Source organism: Archocentrus centrarchus, chromosome 22 (genome assembly GCF_007364275.1).
Source record: "Archocentrus centrarchus isolate MPI-CPG fArcCen1 chromosome 22, fArcCen1, whole genome shotgun sequence".
Classification (NCBI taxonomy): Eukaryota; Metazoa; Chordata; class Actinopteri; order Cichliformes; family Cichlidae; genus Archocentrus; species Archocentrus centrarchus.
In genome coordinates, this window is record NC_044367.1 from 28,679,947 (window position 1) to 28,701,467 (window position 21,521).

Sequence of the window (21,521 nt, forward strand, 5' to 3'; positions counted from 1 at the left end):
GAAAATGAGTCGAGCACGTCGGACAGATTTCCCACTGGCCCAGAATTCATTGCAGGAGTTACAAGCGACATAACGAACAAATGCTCAGAGGACCAAAAGTTTGGCTAGGAAAATTGAATGAAGCTGAGGAAACCACATCACAATTATCACTAAAACAAAAGCTCACATAATAATTCAGGCCAGTATCTGACTGCAGTCTCTAATTTATCTGGCTGAGCGGTGCTGTGCTTCCTCTCACACACAGTCTTTTCCCTTTTACGTCATTAAAATCGTCCTTAATGAACTACACGGAGAAGTTTAAGCACGAATGCAGCCTCTCATTCCGATTCCAGACAGGCTCGTCTCCGCGCCTTGGAGGTGCAGTCCTGGAGCCAGAGACACACTTTTCATTTCTAAAAATAAACTTATCTCATGCTACCCCTCATCCCAGTTTTCAAGCTGCGAGCATAAATAAGGGGGGAAGGAACAATGCTCACAGCTCCAACTGCTGGAAGGGACTGTCGTTATTTTCAGCAACAATTATGACAAAATTGCACTTGTGCGAGTTTGAGCGTCCCCCTCCCGTTCTCCTGATTCCCTCCCCATCAGGGGACATTTGAATCATGCATGATTCGCTCACAAACGTTTTCTCCTCCCACACAAGCTTTGGAGGAGTGTTATTTGGAAATCTGAATTTAGAAATGATTTATTGATAACACAGTTTAGAAGTCCTTCTCGCAGCTGCCAGGGGATTGTTGGTTTGAAGACTGAGTCACATGAAAGTGTTGTCGCTGTGTGATGGCCTCAGATTTGCTTTCTTTGTTCAGGAAATTCATTCTGTGCAGGAAGTGAAAGGAGCGCACCTGCTTGTGTTTAATCACAGTGCCTTCGGTGGCAAACTGACCCCGGGATGCAGTCACTGGCCTTTTTGGTCAGGCAAGCATGATGACGAGCATCACTGTGACATGGCTTTAATCCAAAAAAGGTGGGGGTGTTAATAGTGTGTACCATGTCCTCACCTTGATGGACCCCACTTCCACGAGGGCTCTTTAAAACAACTCGATGCCTGGCTCCAAGGAGGACTTCAGGAAACCTTCATTTCTCACCCGGTACCGGTCACTTTGGGTTATCTTCATGACAGGAAGCCGGGAAGGGTCACAGTGACAGATGGAGGCACGCACGCCTCACGCCCACCCCGCTGGGAGTACTCTGCTTCTTTCTCACACTCCAAGAGGTCAAAGCTACGTGGAGATGGAATAAAGTCTGCTTTTGTGGATTTAAAATGATCTCATCAGCAGCAACAATGTGTCATTATGCCCATTTTATCATAGCAGGGTCACACCTTTCACAGACCACGCAAGATACTTAATTCTCTCAAAAATACCATCTGCTCTGACTCTGACTCCCACTTATAAAAATCAAACAATCCCTCACCGCTGGGCTGCGCAGGTAAAGCAGCCTGTGGTATTTCCTCCTGGCACCTGAAGTAGTACACTTCCCTAAGGTGTTACAGTCTCCCTCCCACTGCCATTTACCTACCCGGCGTCTGACGTGCAACAGCTGAACACGATCCGACAGCTGAGCGCTTTTTAACGAGCCTGCTGATGGCTGAATGAGGCCTTCTGTCTGTACAGAGGAGAGCTCCATTACGCTGCCATTCCTGTCTTCAGTTCCTGTATCTGTCTGATTCGGTGAGCTTCACCGTGTAAGGCCGCAGTGACGAGAGCTCGCCCAGCTCGAAACTGTTGTGGCAATTTTAAAATAGCCCCAAGTTTTGTGCTCCCTGCGGATCGATCCATCGTCTCTACATGTTTTTATTCAAAATATCATGGTATGAACCGCAGAGTCAAGAAAGCACAGCAGCTGAGATAAAGACATAATAATTCATGTAACTCTTTGGTCTTGTGGGAAAACTCGTGAACGCTTTAATGAGCTAAACTTTTATTCTCATATTCTGCAGCTTTCTGCACCTCGTGTAAATGTAGCGAGTGTGCTCGCGGTTTCATCCACCCATCCCTCCTCATCTGTCGCTGATGGTGCTTTGCACTAAACAGCCAGTGATACGCTGCACTCTCTGAGAGTACACAACATCCATAAATCAAGGTAATGACTTATTATCTGTTGCCTTTATCAGATTGACAAAACCCGTGGCATTACCAGAGTGCTGAATGAGGCTGCCCACATCAATTAAATCCCCACCTCTCATTGTTCACATTCAGGCGGCATCAAAGTATGACAAGTGAAAGATAATTAGGTATTAAATTGTATTAAATTGACCATTGAGTGTAACAGATTCACAGCATGTTTCATATGTCCCCTGTTAATTCATGCAAAACAGCACTAATCCATCAGAAGTGTGCGAGCTGCACTCTTCACTTTTCACACCTTGTCTTGTGGTAATTTGCCCTCCTTTTCGCCCCCTTTTCTGCTTCCTGCCGTCCACGTCTGACTTTTCTGAACACCGAGTGTTGAGAGACAGTAAAGCACTTGTTCTCGTGTACAGCAGGCTCACATGCTCCTGCACAGACTTCACTGAGTGCAGCAGTTTGTTGGCTCTGAATCATTCCTGCAAATATTGAACATTTTGTAACTCGTGTTTCCTCAGACTTGTGTAATCTCTCTGACAAAGAGCACGAGGCAAAAAACGAACCGAACAAGGATGGAGCAGCTATGTTCCGGAAATGGTGTTGTTTGTCTTACGATTGTGGTCCTTTAACTCTCAGCGAGTAATTGTTGTGGGCTCATTCATTTTCAGGGTGCCTACACAGAGCGCGTAGGAGGGTTTCAAAGCTCGAGCCTCAAGGACAAACATTAGACGCCAATCAGGAAGCAGAGTGATGCAACAATGCAAGGGTTACAGAGACGAGAGTAGGAGGGACGTCACACACTTTAATTGATTTCTGTCATGCAATATCAATATCCATGCACATAAAGACCAAAAAACCCCAAATTCTTTTATTGTGAAATTTAAAAATGATGGGAACAAAGCCTCATTTAAACGTCCTTCTTTACACACATGCACACAAACATATTATTTTTCAATCTAAAACGTGAAATTTACAGAATTTCTTTTTGTTGTTTGTTTTTTGTTGTTTTCAGGTATTTATAGCAGATCTTACATCTGAATGCCACAATAGCACTTATAATTTTTAAAACACTTCTCAGTTAGCTGAATATATGATCAGATACTAACAGTTAAGAAAGTGGTTAAAAAATACATTTCACAAAGAGTCGTGTATTTGCTGATATCCAGAAAGAAGGTTACATTCATTTGAACCCTGCTGGGGAATATTTTATGAAATTGCTGAGATATATTATGCAGTGACATATACCACAGTGATACCTCCACATTTATTGTATTGTGCTGTATTTTCCAGAATTGCAGACTTCTAAGCTTCAAATTCCTGAACTGGGCCACAGCTATAGTGGCAGATGTGACTGTCACAGCTCCCCACAAACTGTACATGGCCCCAGGCTGAGACGAGCGCTCCGGTCCTGGCTGTGATGCGCATGAGCTTTGTTTCTAAGCAACCTCCAGCTCACAGCCCGGAGAAAATGAGCGAGGAGAGTCTCGATAGGGTGGGTGGATGGAGGGATGAATGTCTGTTGTGTTCATGGTTCCACTTAAAGGGTTTGCTTTTGAAGCTGTTATGTCAGCTTTGTTGAACTCAAGCAGAATCTGAGTTGCCCGGCTTTCCAGCTGTGATGTAAGTCCAAATGCTGGCAAACATCTTTATCAACAAGTCATACATTTTAATTTGTAACAAGCAGCTGAAATTCAAAGGTACAGTTTTACCAGAAAGTTGCAAATACATTCCCACTAATGAAGTTTTGCTGCCTGTGTACTTGTGTACTGCAGCTCCCGGTCGGATAGTACTGTCATCACCTTTTACTTCCCAGAGCGAGTGCACCTGACACAAGTTTAGGCTGTTGTAACTGCATGCTGACCTGTCTTTCACCCTCTTTCCTTCCCCATGTGCCTGACAGTTCACAGATTCCCACTCACAAATACACGTGTGCTAACCAGTCTGACACCATGAATTATTTCTGCTCACCTCGGAGTTTCAAAAATGGCTTGTTGATGAGACTCAGTGGAAGCGGCTGCAGCGAGCGCGCTCTGGGATCAGGATAAAAATAGTGTAAGGCCTGAAAATGGCTACATGGCTGTCACAATCCGCTCAGCCTGGCTGTCTGTGTTTGTTTCTGTGTTTCTTTCAGTCTTCTACAGGTGACACCCCCCCCTTTCTTAAATCCATCCCTCTGGCTGTTATCAGACATGACACCCGTGTTTTCCGTGTCTCCTTTTGCCGTTGCATCGGCTCATCATCTTCTCACTCCCCTGAATTATTGCTAGAATCGTGTGGTTTTAGTGACTGCGCAGGGAAGCCAATGAAAACCAGCCAGGCCTGGTAAGAGTGGCTTTGCACAAATGTTGAGTGTACATATCTGATCCACATTACTTATTTAAGTCAGATGGGTATTACAGCTTTATTACATGTGTCCAGTAAAGGGGGATAACATCCACTCATAACTTTATGTAACGGCCAATAAAAGCATCCTCTGCCTTTAAAACTAGGCACAGCAGCAGGTAGGCTGTTTCTAGCATCTTGCCTCTATTCTGCTGTGGCTTCGAGTTCTCTTAAATACGTTTGTCACTTCATGTAATCCCAGAAAGACTAACTCCATGCTACTCAGGGCTAGCTGGGTGCCACCATCTGTCCTGTTCTTGATGTTGAAGTCAGCTCTTTATGACGTTGGCTTTGTGTTTGTGCTTGTTAACGTGCTGCTCTTAGAGCGTCTGCACAGCACTGCATATAAAATGGTTTATGAAGTCAAATGTAAATTAAAGTCCGGGTTATCAAAATGCAAAATCTGAGTGCTGTCTGACCTTTTGTAGTGGAATCGTTCTCGTCCCTCAAAGGTCATTTTGGACCATCTTTAGTCCGTTATTGACTGTTATTGTCAGTCAAGATCAGTCAAGGCAAATGCAAAGAAGTACAAAATAGATCTAAATACTTCCCACTGTGTCCGTCCCACAGTTTATTTCACATTGTTTATCCATTCATGGAGTTTGGTTAAGGGAAAGGTCATCTCTCAGCGCTGGTAAATAAGCTGATAATTAGTTTTAGCCTACCTGCAGTTGGTGCTGCTGCTGCAAGCTGCTTTACAGCCCAGCAGCAACAAGTTGTTTCTGATTGGAGCTGATGGCTGTTTCCACTGATGATGCTCTGCTCTGTGCCGTGCCGTGCCGTGCCGTGCCGTGCCGTGCCGTGCCGTGCCGTGCCGTGCCGTGCTGTGCTGTGCTGTGCTGTGCTGTGCTGTGCCGGCTCCTGCTCACCACCTTCGTGCAGGGAAGGTCGCAGAGCATTCATTCTGCCAGATCCAATAACAATCCTCTTTTGACTTAAGTGGTGTTGACTGAAATGCTTATAAAATGCTATTCAAATGTATTAAGAGATGAAATGATTGTTGGATTCAGACAGAGAAATCTGATTTGCAACAGTTTTAATAATTAATTGCTTTCAAACTTGAAGCACTTCTCAGCAAACATGCCTAAAGCTAACTGACTGTTTTAGAGACTAATGCAGGCTGGCCCCTCATACACAAATAGCCGCACTGCTGTCTTTTTCATATTGATCATTTACCAAAGGACTGAGGTGCAGTCAGGTAAAAAAAGAGACTTACCACGAGACTCTGTGTAGTCCTATCAAAAACTAAGTACACGCTGTGACTGCATAGCTTGGAAAACCACCTGTAGCATCAGTAACCTGAAGTAATCATTGTCTTTGTGACTTCATCAGACTCTCACGTCACTGTGAGGAGTTTTGGCCCACTCTTCATCACAGCATTGCTTCAGTTCAGTGAGGTATGTGTGCAGTCATTTATGCACAGCTCTCTGAAGGTCCCACCGCAGCATTCAGTCAGGCTGAGGTCTGGACTCTGACTGGGCCGCTGCAGTACCTTCACTCTTTTCTTTTTCAGCCACTCGTGCTGTGTGACCCAATTTCTGCCAGACAGACGGCCTCACGTGTGACTCCAGAATACTTTGATGTACAGAGGAGTTCACGCTCGACTCAGTGACTGTAAGATGCCCAAATCCTCAGCCCTCCACCGCTGTGCTGACAGTTGGTCTGAGGTGTTTGTGCTGATGTGAGGAGTTTGCTGGGACTCCTGGGGAGATCGCAGCGTTGTGCTAACACACACCTGAATGCTGCAGACCAGCCAGCACTTCTGCCTCAGTTAATCAAGCACATTTGATTAGCAGCACCTGGCTGCTACTTATCCTCTGAATTCCTATGGAATCAATAAGGGTGGCCTTTCTTTATATATACCAATAACAACACGTACTCTACAGTAACATCAGTGATAACAGAGCCAGCTGTTGGTTATCAGCACACATGACGTGGCTTCATATGTCTGCTGCTTCACCGGTAAATAGTTTCTGTATGTAATCATGCTTCTTTGATTCCTGTGCTGTGAAATCAGGATCTCACACTGATCACATTTTACTGTCACATGTGTCCAGTTTCACCTCTGAGCGACATGCAACCTTCCTCCACCCAAAGCAGCATGCAGGAGTTTGTGGGTGAACTTTTCCTCTGACAAACAGTTGATCCAAAGGGTAATTAGTTTAATACGCTATCAGTAGCACCCTCTAAATGTTACCAGTTTCTTCTGATTTGATTTGGTCCAGATTAACATCACAGCTAATCATTGAACACCCTCACTGACTTTGTGCCTCTTATATTCCAGCTGACTGTGGAGAATAAAAGGCGAGTGAGAGACAAGGATCTGAACCGGACTGTCAGTATCTCTTCCATCTCCAAAAAATCATTATGTTAGGCTCCCACCCTCCACACAGCCGGGCTGCTGCGGTCTGCAGCGAGGAAAATTACATTAGAGGGGAAAGGATTTCAATTGTCTTCTTCAGACTGAGGAGTGTGGGTGCCTGCGGGGCTTAGCAGACCTGTAGTGTTTTAAAACTCTGAGATGGGATTGACTCAGAGGACTCTGGACCGTCTCGTCGGTCAGCAACCATCAGCTGAGAAGTTGAAACGGTGATAAACCTGCTGCTGACTTGAGCAATAGAAACATTTCATATACTTGCTGATTTTTAATAGGCTGCCTTTAACATGTTTGTTTATTTTTTGTGCCGTCCCGGCAAATAAACAGTGTGACAATATGAAATTATCTCTGTTTTCCCCGGAACTCCTCGGCGGCTGCAGACACAGCAGAGGATGGGAGCTTCAGAGCGTGTTGCTACAGCAACAGCAGTTCCAAGGCCTCGTCTAACAAGTTGCCTGGGAATGCAGTACCGGCTGTTACATAAGATGCAACTCGCTCTCTCTCTGTCGCGCTCACACACAGGGCTTTTCCTGTGGCAGAAATTCACATTCAGCATGATTTATTCATAGCTGGATTGCTGCGCTGGATTTATGATTCCACCATGTAAATGCAAACCCATGCAATCAACCACACTTGGCAGGAGTTTATGTGGGGGCATTGTTGCACTCCAAGTCCATTTCTGTAGCTGCTGTAAATGAAAAGTGGGCTTTGAAAAGATTTAGATTGAGGAGATTGTTGTTTGAATAAAAAAAATGATGCAAAGACAATTTGGCAACATTGCGGTGTTTGTGATGTTGTGTGGGTGGTGAAATTAGCACAGAATATGAACTGTGCTTTACTTTTCCAGTGCAAGTATTAATTGTGTTAAATTCCAAGTAACAAAGAGGAACCAGAAACCTGGTGAAGCACAAAAGCCTCGAGGACTGTCATTCTCGGAGGAATAAAGAACGCTGATCCTGACACTTTGTTAAATTTCTTTCTGTCACCTCTCGTTTCGTCCCCACTTTGACTGTCAGAGAGAAAGGGGAGCTGAGGAGGAGCGCTGAGCGCAGCACAGATAACACACCTCATCATTAACAGGCTCAAGATAAGTATTCAGGCATTCAGCGGCTTCTCCTTATCTGGCCTCCATAATCTCTCAGCAGCTAAATACCAAGGCTGCATTTAGCTCACCACACTGTAGGTGCAATTCAGTGCTACGTTTGTTGGGACAGCCTGCCAATAACCTAATCATTTTTCGAGAGATTAATGCCCAGGCTGAATATGCATAACTGCTGCTATAGTTCCTGCTCACTCTCTCGCAGTATCATCTTACAGTGCCTGTGCCCGTTATCTCCCCTGAAACATATAGGCAAACACAAACTGCCTTTCCTTAATCCTTAATGTTGTTTACAGAAGCTCATAAGACAATACCTCCTAACCTCCGCTGGCTTCTTTCACTGTAATCTGTTCCTTCATGCTCTCAGGCAAACCTCCACCCTGCTGGGAGAAAGATAGTAGGCTGTAGGCTTTGATTGCTGTTGAGGGATGCAGGTGGGGGGGTGCTCTTTCTCGCTGCCATTTCTCACATCCAGACAGCACATTTGGGTGTGTAATCATAACCACATGCAACTCGGTGCAACAGAATCCACCAGAGGCTGCAGTGTGACACACTCACACACAGGTCCAGTTACATTTACTGTAAGCATGCTGCGTGCTGCCAGCACTACATCAGGAAAATCCCATGAAAACAGCATTTATGAATAAAGTTTTTTTATTTATTATCATATTTTTTAGCTGCATGTTTGTAGTCATTTTTCAGAGCAGCTGTTTTTTCTTTTCTTCAGATTCTCCTGTTCAGTGATGCTCCTCACTCTGATTTGGAGGATCTGAGCACGACTTCCACTCACAGATACTCTGATGTATCCTTTGTTACACAGCCGGGCAGCTTTTCTGGCTTTATAAGGCAGTAAATGGAATATTATTATTTCAGGGTTATTCACCTATGACTATTTGACTATTGATTGTATCATTGCTACACACACACAGGCATAAACAAGCTAAAGATCTGTGTTTCCTGCATGAACTTTTCCCAGGATATGATTGTGGAATTTGACGAGATGAAATCTCAGTACCCTACACAGGGCTTTAGTTTTTATGCACACACATCTGGAAGTGCACTGATTCGTCTCTCTTTATGCAAGAGGCCGGTTAGTCAGTGTTCAAAATAAACAAGATGAATGCAGTCATTGTGATAGAGCAGTTTGATCTGTGAACTGGGATCGACAGATGAGCAGTGATTGTTTGCTGTGGTATTTTAATTCCTCTCACTGGAAGAGAAGAAGTTCTGAGTTTAGTTTAAGAGCCAGTCCTCTGAGCAGCCGTGCAAACATACTGTCCGCATGTGAGGCACGCAGCGCTCAGTCAGCACACAGGAATGCAACAGACTCTCTGGTTTGATCTCGTCTCAGCATTAGGTGTCAGTCATAGCAGCGATCATGGAAGAAACTGTTTGCTTCGAGTGTCTCGCCCGGACGCAGACAGATGGTCAGTGAGAAAGATACAAGTGACAAATGATTGGTTCAAAATTGAAAAAGCATTAGCAGCTAAAATGCTGTTGGCACAGATTTAGCTCACATGCTACACTTGAAAGCTGCCCCTGAATTGTCCGGTGCCGTCACTTTGATGGACAAGTGAGCAGGATATCTGCCAAAGATGTAAGCCACAGCCTTATTTTGATCTGAGCTGCTATGGTGGACAGACCCAGACTGGCAGAGCTGACAGACTCACTGCTGTTTCTCCTTGTCCATTAGCGCCTTCTCAAATCTAATAGCTCAGGTCATTGCTGATTTGCCCTGAGGGTGGAGGATGTAATTCCTCTTCCTTTGATTTTCTAAAGAAAAGCACAGAATTCTGGGGAGACTGCATTTAACCTTTGGGAGATGGAGAAGAAAGCTGCTCTATTGATTTGTTTTTCTCAGGAAATAAGAGGTGTGACTTTACTTTGGCCACTTGGATTGGGTACTACTGGACGAGGCCATATATTTACACTCACCTCATGAGTCCATCTTTGTGTGTTTGTCATAATGGAGGAATCACCTCAAAGCTTTTAGAGTACTTCATGCAGCCTCTCACAACTAGCCAGGCTCATGAGGTGAAAACCATCCATGCTGTTGCAGCTGCGAATCATTCAGTAATTACTGTATCATCACATGTGTGCTCAGTACTGATGGGTCAGTATTGATGGTGTCACAGCTGGTGTGATCCCATAACAACATTTTAAATAATGTAGGATGTTTTGGAGTTACAGTCTATATATTTTGTTTGTTTTTGGTATTTTTGCAAAAATTAGTGGAACTTCTTTTTCACAGGCAGCAAAAAGCCCATCATTTAAACTGGTTTTGTAGGCCAGTCTGTCTCTCAGGGACAGCAATCCATCTTTAAGGACATCTTCTTCATTGTTGTTGTGGTGTTAAACAACCAAATTAACCAGATTAAAAGTACTAAAGTAGTTTGGTCTGTCTGACGGGACCCATTCTTCCACTGATCTGTTCCTGATGTGCTGCTTCAGTACGGGGACGCTTCTTCACAGTTGCCTGTAACCAAATCCTGTCTTAGCGCTGTGGTTTGCCGCGATGCTAACCACTTCCACGTCTGAAGGTCGCACACCTTTGATCTCTCAGTCAGTGCAGCGCTTTATTAACTTTTAACTTTGTTTTCAACTCCAGTTAGGGCCTGAGCCAGTGGAAGAGTGGAAGCTGTCACTGATGCTCAGTGCAGATATAATGCTATTTAAATGCTAATGTGTTAAGAGGGGCAAAACGACCTTTACTCACACTCTGCACACGGACGGGGTAGCAGCACAAAACAGAGGCCCTTAATAAATGAGCCTCTTCCTCTGAATCTGTTTCCTGTCTGTGGACATCTAATGTCAGGTAGAAGGTGTTTATCACAGGTGAGCCCAGGAGGCTTTGACAACATTACAGAGATGTGTATTAGTTCAAGTGATAAATCAGACCTTATTGGATGGTTGTGGAAGGTGTATGAGTTGAGTTGAATGTGTTTTTTTTTTCCTTTTCTTTTCTGGGATAATGTCTGTCAGGGGAGGACTTCTTATCACTGTGAATAAGATAGGCTGTCTGGGTATAACAGTAAAGACCTCTCTTAGAAATCTTCATCTGCACATTATTATTCTTATTATCACCCCATCAACATTTAAAAGCTGAAGCACCTCATTGTTTCCACAGCATTTCTGGATTTACCTTCTATCAGTGTGGCACATTTGCCAGGAAGCCAGTAAAGTGATGGCAGGTGCTGGTATCAGCGTATAAACAACAAGCCCTCTCCCTGTCCACAGATGTCACTGATACTCGTCTCCCTGTTTGCCAGAAGGATGTACACTCACTTAGAGAACTGCCGTCGATCAGTATGACTTGTCTAGAAATTAAGTAAACTTCAAAATGTTTTGAATCATGAATCTATTTTTTTCCCCATAGCAGATGATAAATTTGGTATCAGCACTGGTAGAGGTGAAAAAGAAGAAAGAGAAATGAAGGGCAGATGAGTCTGTCATCTGTCATATAATCCCAGGAAGTACCATAACTCTAAGGGTAGGTAATTTATTCAGTGCAGCTCCCTGAGATACCTTGAGGAACAGTGAACTGTCAAAGAAAAGCCTTGGAGTAAGACAGTGACATGCACTGTCCTGCCAAAAGTATCCACTCACCATCCAGATCACTGAATCCAGGTGTTCCAGTCACTTCCACAGGTGTATAAACCAGCACCTCGGCATGCAGACTGCTTCTACAAACATCAGTGAAAGAATGGGTCGCTCTCAGGAGCTCAGTGAACTCCAGCGTGGTACCGTGATAGGATGATACCTGTGCAACAAGTCCAGTCACTACTAAATGTTCCACAGTCAGCTGTTAGTGGGATTATAACAAAGTGGAAGCGATTGGGAACGACTGCAGCTCAGCCATGAAGTGGTAGGCCACGTAACATCACAGAGTGGGGTCAGAGGATGCTGAGGGTCATAGTGCACAGAGGTCACCAACTTTCTGCAGAGTCAATCACTACAGACCTCCAACCTTCATGTGACCTTCAGATCAGCTCAAGAACAGTGAGAGCTTCATGGATGGGTTTCCATGGCAGCTGCATCCAAGCCTTACATCACCAAGCTCAATGCATAGTGTTGATGCAGTGGTGTAAAGCACGCCGCCACTGGACTCTAGAGCAGTGGAGACGTGTTCTCTGGAGGGATGAATCACACTTCTCCATCTGCCAATCTGATGGAGGAGTCTGGGTCTGGTGTTGTCAGGGGAACGGTACCTGTCTGACTGCATTGTGTAAAGTTTGGGTGGGGGGGGTGCCCCTTTGTTCCAGTCAAAGGAACTCTTAATGCTTCAGCATACCAAGACATTTGGGACAATTTGATGCTCCCAACTCTGTGGGAACAGTTTGGGGATGGCCCCTTCCTGTTCCAACATGACTGCACACCAGTGCACAAAGCAGCTCCATAAAGACATGGATGAGCCAGTTTGGTGTGGAAGAACTTGACTGGCCTGCACAGAGTCCTGACCTCAGCCTGATAGAACACCTTTGGGATGAATTATCAGTGTCTGACCTCACAAATGTGCGTCTGGAAGAATGGTCAGAAATTCCCATAAACACTCCTAAACCTGTGGAAAGACTTCCCAGAAGAGCTGAAGCTGTTATAGCTGCAAAAGGTGGGCCCACATCATATTAAAGCCTCTGGATTAAGAATGGATGTTACTCAGGTTCATGTGTGTGTGTGAAGGCAGACGAGTGAATACTGTTGGTAATACAGTGTAACTTGCAATAGAAACGTAGCATCACATGGATCAATAATGCAGCATCATCCTCCTGTTTCAGAGGATAGCAGGCAGTGATCTGGACTGACTCAGGCTGAACATGTTCACCTGAATTAGCCTGTTGAAATACATTCTTTAATAATGTTTTTTGATGGGCATTTTCAGCTTAGTTATGTGCAGCCTTACAAAAGCAGCCCCTTTCCCTTAGGCATACTTAGAGTAGCCTGGATTAATTTTACATCAGGCTGCCAAGAAGACGTCCTCATGTAAGACTGGTAAACAACGAGAATTTGTTTTCATCTCGACAGATGGAGGACGACAGCAGCAGAAGAGCACGGCTGCACCTCGGGGGTTGAGATCTTAGACCTCATTAAAAATAATTTTGAACGGAATAAATTTGATCCAATTTGAAAGATGAAAGGGAACATCCACCCTTAGTTACAATCCACTACCAGTGGAGTAAGTCATTCTCATGATTTTGCTCAGGTTTTTGATCTATGAGTATGAGACTTGCTCAGAACTATTGACAAAATAATTAAGATGAAAATCCTCAATATACCCAGTGAAAACGTCAGTGTAGAGAAAGGGCCAAAGGAATTTCATGCCCGATGCGAGGCTTGTAACTTTTATATGATTGTGAAGCTTCTGCAGTGATATTCAGATGTAGAGGCAGAAATTTCATTGTCAGTGCATCATTTTCATAACAAGTGAAGGTGATGCACAAATGCTCTGCCCTGACCTCAGTATGCATCATATGTATTCTCACCAACAGTTTCGTGCTGGTGGTCAAAACTGTAGTAATTTTGTTGTCAGGCCTACGCGTCTGGGCTATATGAGGGTCATCACAAAACATGTTACAAATAAGATGATTATAAATCCATTTCATACACATTCAACTTATAGAAGCCAAATGGAAACAAAGGTTTCTCTGAACTGCAGCTGAAATCCTAGTGAATTTAACCTGTTAGGTGACGCTGAGAGAGGAGATATTTCTCAAGCCATATCTACAGTATATGTTTAACCACATGCATTATAAACATAATAGTTTAGCTTTGCAGTTAATGAAATCTTATGATGATATGGTGGTTAAAGACCTCCATTTTCTTGACGAGGTTTTTAATCTTACAGTCAGAGGTTTCAGATGCTCTGACTAATCTGTTGTTTATGTTCTTTGTCTTTTTTCAAAGTCACAGTAGGCTGGAGTTTAAATGCTTCTTTCAAGGATGGCTCCGTTTGAAAATGTGACAGTAATGTAGAATAATGTCCTTGGTGTTTTTAGGATAATGGATAAATGCAACATCAAGATATGTGGCTTAGAACTGGGGCGATTTTAGACATGCAGATTTGCCTGTCGTTGAATCAAACAGTGAACGGTCAGTTCCCAACTTTGTACAATCATGTGGAAAAGAAAGTTAATCAGTGCTAATCAAATGTACTTGATTAACTGATCATCAGTAAGTGTGAGCAGCTCTATAAAAGCAGATGTTTGCAGGTCTGGAGCATTCAGGTGTGTGAGTGTACCCAGGAGTGGACGTCCCAGCAAACTCACCCTAAGGTCAGACCATGAAAAACCCACTTTACAGGCCACAGTTAGCATGTTAAAGCTTAAAGTTCACAACAGTGCAGTAAACAGACTGAACAAGTACGACTGCTGGAAGGGTTTCCAGGAGAAAGCGGCACGGCTCAGGTCTGCAAAGCTGCACCTGAACAACGCACAAAGACTTCTGGAACAGACGAGACCAAAGTGCAGATGTTTGTCCATGAAGCACAGCAGCACGTTTGGAGAAGACCAAACTCAGCATATCAGCACAAACCCCTCAGACCAGCTGTCAGCCCTGAGGATTTGAGCTTCCTGTAGTCACTGATTCAACCATGAACTCCTCTGAATACCAAAGAGTCAAATGTGAGGCCGTCCGTCTGACAGTTCAGGTCTGGTGGAAATTTAGTCAACATGAGCCACCGATCCCAAACGTGGCAGTGATTCTATAACAGAATATGGGATTCACAGTACAGCAGAGAGTCCTTTGAAAACTTTCTTTTTACCATCCCTGAACCTGATCAGACAAACTAATATTGCTCATGGGAGGTTTGTGCTTCAGTACCTAACTCCATTAGTCTGCAAGTCAAGTGTCCTTGGGAAGATAAGGAACCCCAAACTGTCCCAGTGCAGCTGACGGTGTGTGAATGTGATGCTGAGGGGTTTGAGTGGTCAGTAAGGTTTAAATGTGCTCAATTGTTTCTAACTTGTGTGGACAGCAATTATTGCATAATGCCAGGAAATACCAAACAGAGATCATTTGTGCAGATGACTAAATAAATATTTCAAATGGATGTTTTCTGATGAAAATGTTAAGGAATGTGTCATTGTACTACTACAAAAGCGCTTCTCCTCACCGAGGTGTTAGTCCTAATTTCAAGGCGCAATACTAACACTCATAAAAGCTTTGAGAGGTCAGTGACACTAGAAACATCCTACGTACAGTCATACCTGCATGAGATTTTCAAACATTCAGTCAGTGCAATGGGCAGCTATCAAGTTTCACTAGTGCAGGCTCAGGGTTGTGTTCTCACTCACACTGAACATTTCCTTCCATGGACTCATGCACTAATGATGGGTAAGACTGTCATGAGGGTCCAGCTGTCCTTTATTTATATCAAGGTATCAGAATTAAGTTTATGGAAATATTTGAAGAATTTATTGAGTTGTTACTGTAATACATTGATATGCTTTGCAGTGGTCGTCTAAAACCCTGTCTCCTTCTCTCACCCTCTCCCGTTCCACAGTAGCTCATAAAAACTCTCCTTCATTTTATGGGGTTACAGTGGGAGTGAAAGTGCATGCGGTTTATGAGGCGTATCAATGGCTGGCAAGAGAGCTGAGATATGCTTATTCTTTGTTTGTTTGTTTCCTATTTCACAAGACAGGCTGCAGATAAGTTTGAAATATGACCTGGGTGAGCTTTCCTGCTGCACTGTTCAGCTGCTCATGGAAAACCAGGTAATGAGAGAAACTGATTGCAGAGGACAGTCACAAATATTATAACCAAAAAGAACAAACTCATAATTCACAAGCTTTTCTGCATCTTAAAAATATTTTCTTCCTATATCACGTGATAAGAATTTATTATCCAGCTGAAACATCGTAAAGTAAAAATGGTCTTGGCGTGAGGGCCTTCATGAAGTCGTGTATGCTACAAGAAAAATATGTCATTAATAAACACATTCAAATAGGGAGCTGAGATGCTTGACCTCAGTGATCTTTGGCTACAGTGCCCACCAGAAAGAGAGGGGGAGGGTGCGTTTGGTGATCACCTTCCAAGGTCTCCTACCCAGGTGTACGCCTCACGGCGCAGTCCCCGGGGCTCTGACGGATGACACCAGCACCAGCAGCTGATGGGCTATTATTTCACTTTGCTTTGGATAAATGGCAGTGCTGGATCCTACCTGTCGCCTGCTCTTCTCTTTCTTTTGTCTTCTTCTCTTTTCCCATCTCTACAGCCATGTACCATCACAGACCTGAATAGAAGGTGAAAACTAAGAGTGCTGAGATTTTGTCAGTGCAATTTGTGGATTTCAGCTCCACATTTCAGCTCTGCTGCTTTTTGAGGAGTTTTTTTCCCTGTAGTTGAAGTGGGTGTGGAGAGTGAGAGTATGCTGGATAATGATCAACTTGTGTGTTATTTGGCTTTTTTTCCCCCATCATTAAGTGTGAAATGCATTTCTTTTTTGGGAAACTGCTTTTTTTTACCCTTATCGTGATGAAATGTTCTCCTTCTGTCTCTCTTTCTTGCTTTCAGACCAACAGTATTCATGGTCGCCCTCGCAGTACTTCGATGAGGACAGCTACTCCCCTCCACCCAGGAACATGAAGGGTCTCTCTGGTGGCCGCCCCGTCCAGCTCCAGCTCCAACTCACCTCCCCCACCTCTGTCCACACCTGCGGCCTGGCTGAGTGTGACCATTCACTGGACCACCACCACCACCATCATGGTGACTCACGGCCCCCTTCCTACCTCCTCAGCCCTACTGAGAGCTGTCCCCTTGAGAGTCACCACCGCTGCTCCCCACGGAGCTCCATCCACTCTGAGTGCATGGTGATGCCGGTGTCCATGTCGGCCACTGACCACTCTATCTCCAGTAGCACTTTTCCCCGCATGCACTATGGCAGCGCTTCGCGGGATAGTGGTGGAAACCCTTCAGGTGGCAGGGAATCCCGAGACAACGGTGGCCCATCCTCGCATGGCAGCAGTGGCAAAATGAACCGAATCCCAGCAAACCTCCTGGACCAATTTGAAAAACAGATGCCACTGCATCGGGATGGCTTCCACACATTGCAGTACCAGCGCACCTCCACCACAACCACAACTACAGAGCAGCGCAATGAAAGCCCAGGGCGAATACGCCACTTAGTGCACTCAGTCCAGAAGCTTTTCACAAAGTCACACTCCTTGGAGGGCTCCTCAAAGATGAACGGTACCAAAAGCGACTCACACAGGGAAAGCTCACACCACCACCATCACCACCACCAAGGCCACCACAAACACAGCAAACGCAGCAAGAGCAAAGAACGGAAATCTGAGAGCAGCAGCAGGCAGCGCTCGGGAGGCTGGTGGAGTTCAGATGACAACCTTGACAGTGACAGCACATACAGAACACCAAGCGTCATGTCACGACATCCGGTCGACCACATCAGCCACTGTTACCCTGACTCTGTGCACAGCCACATGGTGGGAGACCTGTCACTAAAGACCTCCAAAAGCAACAATGACGTGAAGTGCTCGGCCTGCGAGAGCATAAGCATGGCTCCAGAAGGCAAGTTCATGAAGAGGAGCTCCTGGTCTACGCTGACAGTTAGCCAAGCCAAGGAGGCCTACAGGAAGTCCTCACTCAACTTGGAAAAGCCAATGACGCCCACTGATCTCAAGCCTAACCTCAGGCCCTGTCATTATCTGCAGGTGAGTTTTGGTTTGTCAGGTTTGAGCAGCTGAGCTCATTCTAAATCAAATGCTGCCAGAGACATTTCAAAGATTATGGTGGCACTGGGGGGGCCAAGAACCAGTTAATTTTTCAGACAGCACTATATCTGCATCTTCACTTAGCACACAAGCTTTCAGTGGTGTGGGTATATTTACACTGGTGCACCGAGGACAACAGCATAGTGTTTCCCAGAAAAAGGGGATCTGGACCCCTTTGATCCCCCTGTTTCATTTATTGGGACACTCCAAAATTTTGGTTGGGACACAACTTTCATCTTCACATTACACTGAACAAAATCAGCATTATTTTGGATGTCACCTAAATGTAGTTTATTTAAAGTCAGTGATCTTTGAACTGGCTGGTGACTGTTTGGATGATGGTAACATTTATTTATCTCACTGCGGTGTGAGCGTGCAGAGCCTTAAAATTCATACGAACTTTAACTACAGTTTAAAGACATACGTGAAACCCAAACCTGCACTCACAAAGAAGAAGAGTTGATCATCTCAGGTGGATTTAAAGCTGATCTAAATGACGAGTTTTGTTTGTCACTGTCCTGGATGTTACATTGTGAATCTGAGGCTCAGCATGTGGCTGGCAGCAGAAAGGACAGCACAGCAGGACAAATCAATTAACTCTGTAAATGACCAGCGCTAAAGGGGAGGGGCTGGCAGTATGAGAATAAAAGAGCAGAAATCAATCTTGATTTTTTTTACTGTCGTTTTCTGTGATTTCAGTCTGGAAACAGTTTAGCATTTAGCTCAGGCCCATGATCGGTTCTGCAGGAGACCTTATAGCACAGAGGGATCAATTCAGTGAGTCAGCGCTTTTCACAAAAGATTCTCATGGGTTTATAAGCATGCTGGAGGGTATAAGAAAGTATACTTTGAATCCCAAATTGCAAAACCAAGCCAGAAAAACGACATTATGTAACAGTGCAGCTGCAAATATACGAGCATAACAATGTGAAATGTGATAGTATCATGTAAGTGCTGCCTGTAGCCAAAATAAAGTGAGCACTTCAGCACAATGGGAAAGAAGCTCAGTGCACTAAGTAGACAGTGTGTTGTATGGATTGCCTACTGCTGTAAATGAAAAGCCAATGCATTACCGAAATCAGCCGTGGAGTCAGAGAAAGAGAGACCACTACTTTTAGTACATTTTTAAGTAACTGCTTATTATTTTGAATCAGGCAGGCAGTGCATCATCTACTCAGGTGTTTTCCATATCCAATAAGTGAAGTAATCTCTTAAGGAGAGAGCTGCAGTGTTAGCACCCCCACCTGTTCCCGTCTTCTGTTTGGTCATTCAGTGTCCGAGTCACAGCACCATAAACGCTTCTAAAAATATCCTCCTCTCCTGCTTTCTGCCGCAGGGCTATATTTAGACCAGCGTTATCAATCCAATCCATACAGGGTGCAACACATCGTCCCTCCCCAGGGGAGAATCAATGCACTCTCAGGGACCTCTCAAAGAAGATGTTTTGAAGGCGAGTGGGAGAGAAAGTTTGAGACGGCCTCTGTGGATGTGTGGAGATACTTTAGGAAACAGAAGAGAGGAAACAAAGCGGTGCTCCCCGTGGCTACTGTTGTTGCTCATCAACAGGAGCATTCAGGCAGAGAGCGAGCCAATAGTCAGGAATGATACTCCACACACACCGAGGGGTCACATTGAGAAGTACTCAGGTCCTGCTGCTGCTGGATTGGGATTACCCACAACTGTCTGCTCTGTGGCAGCATAGACCCTCTCCAGGGACAGTGTGTGTAGTGAGTGTGTGTGTCCATGTGTGAGTGGCAGCGTGTTTTTTTTCTGTTTATCACACACCAGATGGTTTGATGATGCGATCGTCACCTTGTTAGTGTCCTTGGTTGATGACGGAGAGAGAGGAAAAACTTTGGAAAACTCTGGGACTGTAAATTAAAATAATGTCACAGGTGTTTATTATAGGCTTATTAAAGTAATGTGCTTTTAGCAGATTTTATATTTTCTTGAGAACATCGAGCGGACGCCTGCCAGATTTTCTTATTCAAGTATAACTGATGTGTGTAACTGTGAGTACTCCTGCAACCAGACAAACTAACAATCACATCAATTCTACTGGAGGTAATAAAATTAAACTCAGCTGCCTGCATGTTAATGTGTGTACACGGCAGGTCTGTGTGAGTCTTTGCATGTGGAGGTAGGATAGCACAAGCACATGTATGAGACATCAAGGAATTGGTCATTAGGGAAGACAGAGAGGTTAATATTGGAAGCTGTTTCTCTAAAATGATAAGTGGTGGGGAATCAGACCTGGCATTAGCATCACTCCCTGTCATCTCTCAAATTAGCTGTAATTAGCCTGCTCCAAGATCTGCACGCACTGATAGCCACAGAGTAATCTCCTGTAATGTGCATGTGGGTGTGTGGGGCAGCTTTTCTCCATCACTGCAGTGTGCAGTGAAAGCTGTATGCTCTGTAATCTCTACATCCTTCAGCTTCTTTGTGCTTCCTGCTGGTGAAAATTCAGAATGTATCAGCAGCTTATGGAAGTGAAGCATTTATAACATTTACACTGTTTGCATCACTTTGTTGGTTTTATTTATTGTTTCCATCAATAGTCGGATGCTGTGTTACTGTGAACTAGAATTATCTCCTCTCCTTTCAGGATGGATCCTCAGTGTTTCCTCTGCTAAAAGAGGAAATAAAGGAAGCATTGAGGAACCTTTCCTTACTGTTTAGAGAATTCAAACAGCTCTTAATGTAGCAGCTACACAGATACTGTCTTCTCCTTTACTTTGGAACCTTCCTAAGTAAAACTGACTATTAAACTGCACCCAATAACTTTGTGTTACTGACAAGTCTCAGGCCAGATTAAGTGAGCTTTTCTAGCAAATGCAGTTCCTTTCTCTTCCTTCATACAGTAGCATAGTACAAAGGAAGGATTAGTCTTTGATAGTTTTGCTGATTGGGCATTGCAGAGGGATTTAATAAGCCAATTAATTGCCATGTTGGCTTGCCAAAGGTGGAGCTTGAGAGGCAGAAAGGCTGCTGATTAAAATACAAAAGGGAAGTGCAAAGCAGCAGAAACAAAACTGGCACTGTGACGGAAAGCTGTAGTAACACACACCCACACACACTCAGGGGTTTCCTAACAATTTCATTAAGGGGTTCCCAGATAGCAATCAGGCCACGAACCCTCACTCAGTCAGATTTTGTCCCAGGAACCCCAAGATCAGACAACAGTTTGCAACGAAATGCTACTCATCTCTTTTGCCAGAGGCGACAATGAGGATTATCACTGTGTCAGCATGCATCTCATTGTATTTGTGTTACTCTGTCAAAACTCAAGTTTCATTTGATTTTAAAAGGTTGTCATCAGGCTATAAACATTAAATAGTTGTTAAGCGCACTCTGCAAAATGTCTTTCTTTTGTGCTGCTACCCAGGCTAAATCAATAATAATGGCCAGCTATGATAGCATCCTAATTCTCAGAAGGTTTAATAGCCATATTTTCTGCCTTACAGGCATTTTCTTGCCAAGACTTGTTCAGTGTTTTAGTGTGTTATTGCCAATTGGTGCAAAATAGCCCAGTACTCAACTTGTAGTGTCTAACAGTCTGTTTGGACAGGTTTCGTCAGTCTTCTGCAGGCAGGCACTGCAAACAAGAATTCTCTGTACAGTTTACATTATGAAAAAGCTAGTGAATCAAGTGGAAAGATACTCAGTTCCACAGAAATGGAGAAACCAGAGCAGATCTAAATGGGAAGCCAATATTGGTTTAATGGTGGTGGCACTTTTTAGCCAGCAGCAATGTTTTAAGGGTCAGAAGATATGAATGCCAGGTAGCACATTAGCCTTGACAGCCAATGGCTGCGTGGCATTAATATAGATGAAGATCCAAGACCACTAGTCTGATTAGTCTTTCATTA

At 44.2% G+C, this 21,521-nt stretch overlaps 1 protein-coding gene across 1 annotated transcript in view; it reads left to right on the forward strand.

The window, feature by feature from the left end:
• The window catches only part of dlgap2a (discs, large (Drosophila) homolog-associated protein 2a), a 186,811-nt gene that overhangs the window by 101,374 nt on the left and 63,916 nt on the right, over positions 1-21,521 (forward strand). Inside the window, exons 4-6 of the mRNA XM_030719179.1 lie at positions 15,595-15,633; positions 16,433-16,801; positions 16,835-17,589. Of these exons, the coding sequence (XP_030575039.1) occupies positions 15,595-15,633; positions 16,433-16,801; positions 16,835-17,589 (1,163 nt within the window). The remainder of the gene's footprint in view (positions 1-15,594; positions 15,634-16,432; positions 16,802-16,834; positions 17,590-21,521) is intronic.